This window comes from Anarrhichthys ocellatus, unplaced genomic scaffold (assembly GCF_004355925.1).
Source record: "Anarrhichthys ocellatus isolate YVR2014 unplaced genomic scaffold, GSC_Weel_1.0 scaffold6, whole genome shotgun sequence".
Classification (NCBI taxonomy): Eukaryota; Metazoa; Chordata; class Actinopteri; order Perciformes; family Anarhichadidae; genus Anarrhichthys; species Anarrhichthys ocellatus.
Window position 1 is genome coordinate 14387576 of NW_022280036.1, and position 6925 is coordinate 14394500.

Sequence of the window (6925 nt, forward strand, 5' to 3'; positions counted from 1 at the left end):
GCATTCAAGTAAAAGAATGATACAGAGGAGAATCTGGTCACAAAGGTCTGCACACTTTTCTCTCTCCTACTTGCTTGAGCAAAATCTTGTAGATCCAAATGTTGCCTTGTAAAGAGAAACAGAGAAATAATCTATTTATTTGCAGCATAAAAGGGTGTGCAGACCTAGTATTTTTTGCCTTGCACCTGAGTATTTTTGCCTGGATGCCTTCACTATCTCCAAAAATCGAAACAAAAATTCTTTAAAAGTCACATTTTGGATATCTGAATCATTTCATCCTTCATTTCTCCTCTAGACTACAGAAAACTTTTTGGTGTCTTCCGGCTCAAGCTTTTGGTTAACAAATGCTACAATAAGAGGATGTGTGCCGGCAGGCTTCGATCTGTTTGTTGTGTGTGCTCCATACAAATATGAATCTAAATTGGGATTTTGCAGGCTACCTGCATATCCTTGAAGCGTACATACCCATTTTTTTATCCATCGGTAGCTACATGACAAGAGGTCAGCCCCTCAAGATCAAATATTTTTCTTACTAAATGACGGATTTATTAGACAAATAAGTTGTTCGTCTGACTCTGAACCCTCTGTGATTGAAATATACCCCTGTGTCAACACCATCGCCTCACAAACCGGGTCCCGGGCGATGGAGGGCTGCCACTGCGGATTACCGAGCAAATATAAGTGGGAAATGAGTGCAGATCTGGGGGATCTACCCATCCACATCCACGGTTTGACATTTCCGTCCAAAGGCCACCCTTCCTGCGCATTGTTAGATTAACGGAGCCTCTCGATGGGAGCTCTTTTTTTTTTTTTTTGTTCTGAGATACAGCAGAAGTGTAGAACAATGTCAAAAACAAGGACAAGAACCAACACAATACACGTTCTCCCATTTTTTTCCCCTTTAGCTTGTAGTCTTGCAATTATAATGATCTAATCCATCTTGACCTGCGCGCCTAACAGCTGCGATTAGGGTAGGCCCACTCCCTTCCGCTCAGAGCTATAGTAAAAAGTCGCGCGCTCGTAAATCTAAGCGCCTGCGTAACCATAACGTGCGGTGAAATCATTATTTGGCGACGTGGTGTCAGAGACTCTCTCATCTCGTCTGTCAGGAATCCAATTTCCCTTTATTTACATCCACGGTATAGATTAATTACTCCCCCGACTAGTAGCCTGGAGGAATTAAGTTATGAGATCCTCTGGTAGGCTCCATGATGAATCCATTGCAGCCTTTATGCAAGGATACGAGGGAGGAAAGAGAGGAGGTGATTAATGCGGTCGAGATAGGATCGCGAACATTGTTACATAATAGCCTCGTAATAATAATAATAATAATAATACTTATAATTATACTGATCATAATACTAATAAGACCCATTACAATATACATCTTTTTTTAGAGAAAACGTGTTTCTATGTGATCAATTTGGAATGTACGGTTGTTTTCAAAAGGCTCAGATGGAGCACCCAAAGCATCATGGGATGGAACGAGAGGAGGCGGGGAGGGGGTGAGGGGGTCACCTATGATCCAGACATGAATGTGAGGGAAGGCCTTTTCAGGCCCGGGCAATAATAATACCTGTATATGATCAGGCGATGCTGCGGTCCACTATTGATATGAGCTTTAAGGGTTATGATATCGGTAAAGTCACCGATGAAATGTCCCGCTGATTAATAGAGGACTCTGTCGCAACGGGCTGACATATGGTAGGCGAGGCAGCTGGGGACGGTACCTCAAGCATCCCCTACGGCCATTAACATATTAGAGGCTATTGTGCAGGCAGACAGTCCGACTTCATCCAGAGCCCTTGTGCAGAGAGACAGCACCCCAGAGCTGTTTGATATAGGCTTTCAATAATGCATTACTCTTCAAGCCAGCCAACGGAGCTGTTCGTGGTGCTGAAATTATTGCCATGTGGCGCGTGCGGTGCCGCGCGCGGAGTGTGTTCAGTGCCAGCGGTGTTGTGTTCGATAGGAAATTTTGAACTCACGAGATACCAAACAAAAAAGATAGATATCTAGGCTACACACACGCGAAAATACTTGAACTTACACTCTTCTGATCAGGTGCTCCCTTAGCTGTGTGAATTAGCCCAAAGCATCCGAATAGATTTAGAATGTGCGATGTTAATAACATAAATCAAGAAACCAGCGATTGCATTAAGTAAGAGGTTTCTCTTCCAAAATATTTTCTCCATGATCAGTCTGTGCTGCGATAAAAAAGAATAAAATCTGATTAAATATCTGTGCAAAATGTCCTGTTTTTTCACACTTTACTTCTAATAATCGTTATAAGCAAATTTGACCTTATTTCTTACAATCAATAAAAACAATACTTTGACAAACTGATATTAGGAGGTAAATATGCTATTCATTTCAATATATGCTGAACAAGGATTAACAAAGGAAATCCGACTAAAATAGTTTTACTCACTCGTCTGTCCATGTAGCCAAAAGCTAAAGAAAGGCAATAAGGAGCAGCTTTCTCTGCTTTTAAACAGCGGCTTCCTTCGTCCGCCTGCCTCCCCTGAACCCCATAGCTGTCTGAAATATTGCATTTTATATCAGCAAATCGCGATTAATATTGCATTACCTGCATTTAGAAATTCGTTTTTATAAATGCAACGCAAAGTGAAGTCCATACTGGAAGGATAGAGTGAATAGAAATATCTGTAAGGGGGTAGAGGTCACACAGTGTTTAGATAAATAAATCTACACATTATTCTTTTTTAAATTTCTTCTTTCCCCATCTCTCTCTCTCTCTCTCTCTCTCTCTCTCTCTCTCTCTCTCTCTCTCAAGACGAGCCGCTTTAGTGCTGCTGTTAAGTTATTCTGACTCTGCTGTGAAACTTCCTTAAATGTTGATTGTCAGGCCTGTTTCAACACAGCAAAAGGCAGTAACTTTGTCTTAGTTAAGAATTCCAGACACATGAATCAATGTTTCATTTAACAGCCTATTCTGCTGTAATGAAGACCATAGGTGCAACCATTATGGGCAACTAAAACAACCACGTAACAATGTCCCATTTTAACCTTGGATTAATTATACTTCTAAGAACAATAGCTTGCTCTGTTGTGCCATTTTAAAATGTAACATTCCTTAAATTAGCTCAAATACTTTATTCATTATTATTAATATGATTATTATTAGGTTGGTATTATTGTCATTATTATTTTTGATGTACATACTATACATTATCTATGTTCATTTGAAATCTGCCACAAAAAATGCATTAAAGTTACAAGAACAACAAATCTATTTCAGTTTCAAAATGTGACAATGCTTCATTTTCATATGGGTTACCTCCAAAATGAGGCAAATCCCCTAAACCATCTATAAGACAATATTTAAAGACACCCAGGCATTATTTGAATTATTGGACGCTTCATCTCGATTGTAAAAATGCAAGATTTCTTTTTTTTTAATTGATTGAGTGATTTAAAATCATAACAAAACCGACACGTAAAATGATACGTCTGAATTTATAGCGAGTGTGTGGCCATAATAATACTTTGAAGCACTCCACCAATATTTACATTTAAAACCTTCATACGTGGGCCCAATCACAACCAAAAAAAGCGTCGTTTTTCTTTCTTCAATTTATTAGAAGATTGCTGGAACACACCTCCCTGTTGAATTTGGCTTACAGGATGAATAGTACCAATGAAAGTAAGAGGACAACAGAGGAGAGTGAAGAAGTTGTGAGAGGGGGAAGGAGACAGTGGGACATTTTCCATGATGCACATGTCGCCGCAGTTTTGTAAACATACTTGTGCACAAAGTAAAAAATTACTTACACAACGTTTCTGGAACAATTAACACGACAAACAACGTGGTGACCTCAACGTGAAAACAGGCATTTTAACAGTGACTTACACCATCCACAAAATAAGGTCTACCAGTAGACAGCTCTACTGTACGCAGTGATTCTTTTCCCAATGCATAGTGTAGAGTGTTTGGCTGCAAACTGAAACACATGAAGGAAAACTTCTTCTTCTTGTTTTGTTTTTTTCTTTCATCCTGACCTCTCCTTGATGAAGCGGACAGGGCGTTCGTGCTCTATGGATCTGTTTGAAACTTCTCCCTGTGATGCCAATGGTGTCGATAGACCCTATTTAATTTATTTCCAAAACACAGGAGTTCACCTCTGATAAGTGTCAAGGTGTCTGTATATACAAAACCATTTCGACACAACCGATCGATAAACCTAAAGGGTCTTTTTCTTTGTGCAAATTCAAAATAAATATATCTCTACATGTGACAGCCCATCGAGGCCAACTTACTGCCCGTGAATTAGGGTTTTCATGCAGGCCTAAACATTATTATTTTCTTCGTTCGCCATAAATGTTTGCAACTACATTTGAGTTCATAGCAGCCTCCAAATGAGAATAAATGAATACATGAATAAATGAACAGATTCATGAATTATTCTATAACAACAACGACAAAAAAAAATCAAACCAAAAAACACAATTCAACAATCAATGAGGTAATTCGTAAATGGCTATACTTCAAATTATAGGCCTATTAGGAGAAAATAACTCGCTATATTATCAAGCAAATTACCTCTTTCCACGTGTGTTAAAAGGCAATGTCGACGTCGCGAAACTTTCCCCCTCGTGACAACGGAGCGAAACTTGTGTAATCTGTTATTTGCATACTTCACATTCACCGATAACGTGAAAATAAACAAGATATATGAAGCCTCGTAAAATGGGTATTTAACGCCCATTGTGCACCAACGTGTAAAATCGCTGGAGACAAAAGACTGAAAACGGTGTCTTAGTGTCCCTTGGTCCCCAAATTCAGTCACACAACTTTATTTTCGTTTTTTTCTTTTAAATTTCTTTGCCCATCAGTGAGCAGCGGAAAATTTCAACCGCTTCTGCTTCTGTCTTTGGTTGCAAAACCACACTCGCACCACATTTTTTTTCAGGTCCAACTTTTCAGCTATGGCTGCTATTTTCTCGGAGGACGGCCGAGGCTGTACGGCGAAGTATGCCTCCAAAGACCTCTTTTCTGGGGCCGCTATCGAGGTCCTCTTACGTTTCTTTTCCCCTCCATTGAAAATGTCCGGTTTGCCCATTTTCTCCCTCTGGGCCCCCTCGGCCTCCTCCAGCCAGGCCTGGAGGATAGGTTTGAGCGCAATCATGTTGTTGTGGGAGAGAGTTAACGACTCGAATCGACAAATTGTACTTTGGCTCAGGGAGCCCACGCCGGGGATTTTGAGATTAGCCAGAGCGCCGCCCACGTCCGCCTGGGTCACCCCCAGCTTGATCCTCCGCTGCTTGAAGCGCTCTGCGAAAGCTTCCAGCTCCCTTGGGTCTGTGTCCGAGTCATTGATGGAAGGGAGTCCGGCGTTAGTGAGTCCCAGGCCGCCTTGACCCCCTCCGTGATGACCCGGTAAGAGCCCGTGGTGGGTGAGAGGCGAGTTCATGCTCATAGCCTGGTGGGAGAGGTGACTCAAGCCGTGCATGTGCGAGTGCGGATGGCCAGAGGAGGTGGAGAGGAGCCCTCCGCCGCCCCCTCCGCCGGACCCGTCGTGCGCGCCGGACATCAGGGCGAGGGACGGCGAGGTGAGGTGGTCCATGATGTCCTGGTGCTCATTCTGGTGGTGGTGGTGGTGATGGTGGTGGTGGTGGTGGGCCAGCGGCACAGTGGACCCCGACGAGCATGGCACCGTGCTCATCGTGTGGTAGGTGGCGTCGGGCTTGAACGGGTGCGTCTTGTTCTGGGACACGGCGATGTCCACGGCCGCCAAAGCCTCCGCGCGGGCCAGCAGGGTCTCATCCAGGCTCGCAAATATGTTATTTTGGAGCTGCAAGGGGCGAAAATAACAAGGGAGAGAATGAGGGGGGGGAATGAAAGGGTGAGAAATGGGCATGAAAGGGAGAAAAAGACACGGAGAAAGGAAAAGAAAAACATAAATAAATGTATCTGTCAGTCGGGACTTTTGGCGACATGCAGCCGGAGTGTTCCTTACGAAACGACAAGTCATCACAATTAATACAAAAACAGTAAAGACAGGCGTCGCGTGAACATGCTTTTAAAAAGAAGACTCTTCGAGTGATTGCCGTGGAACACATGGAAGAAGAAAAAAAAACAGTAGGTGCGCGTCTTGGCTGAACATGCCTTGGAGCACCCCTTGCTATTACGCACCGACAGCGTTCAGCGCTACATGCAGCAAAAATAATACAAAGTCGAAGTTTTTGCGGGTCTAATTTACCTGTGGAGTTTGTAGACAGGCTCTCCTTATAGCTTCCGAGCTGGAATGCAAATTGGTGTACTTGTGCTCGGGTAAAGAGGGATGCATTGCGAAGTGCGGCTGTTTGCTGTTCATGGACATCATCTTGGCGAGCTTCTCCAATTAAAGTGCACGGGAAGAAATGGGGGGGGGGGGACTGCTACAAGAGCAGGAAAATAGTCATAGATACACAGCGGTCCTTTGCCTATCCAGCAATGATGCGGTGTAGTTCGCTGTGTAGTGAGCCGAGTGCAGCCTTGAGCCCGGAGATCACAGAGATGCCTGCAGTCTCTCAGACGCACTTATCTGTCTACTGTTTCCCACTGCTGGGGATGAGAGAGGCTCTTACACCTGAGCGCCTCAGATCTCGTCAAGCCCGTGCTCGGCTGCTCTCGCGAGACATAAACGCTGCCAGAACAGTGAGCAGGCTGACGGATAAAAAAAAACCCAGCTCACAGGCCAGGCTGTAACATCTGGAGACTAGACGCCCGCGTTTGTGAGGGCTCACTCCACTCCATCCTGCCACCGAGCTGCGCCGGTCCCAATGCCTTTAGGCCCCGTTCTTTACTTGGAAACAATTGACTTAACACTCTTTATTTTTAGCCGCCACACGCTTTAGACTGGTGTTTATCTGATTTCAGGACGTTGTTATGATATAGAATTATTGGTTTGAAATCACTATA

General features: G+C 43.5%; 1 protein-coding gene across 1 annotated transcript; it reads right to left on the reverse strand.

Annotated features, from left to right (window-relative positions):
* Positions 1 to 3618: 3618 nt before the first annotated feature.
* Positions 3619 to 6365, reverse strand: pou4f1 (POU class 4 homeobox 1). Its single transcript, XM_031846612.1, has 2 exons — positions 6225 to 6365; positions 3619 to 5816 (listed from the first exon to the last, which is right to left on the reverse strand). The coding sequence occupies exons 1-2, from the start codon at positions 6345 to 6347 to the stop codon at positions 4854 to 4856; spliced, it is 1086 nt and encodes a 361-aa protein (XP_031702472.1). The 5' UTR covers positions 6348 to 6365; the 3' UTR covers positions 3619 to 4853.
* Between the last annotated feature and the right edge of the window lie 560 nt (positions 6366 to 6925).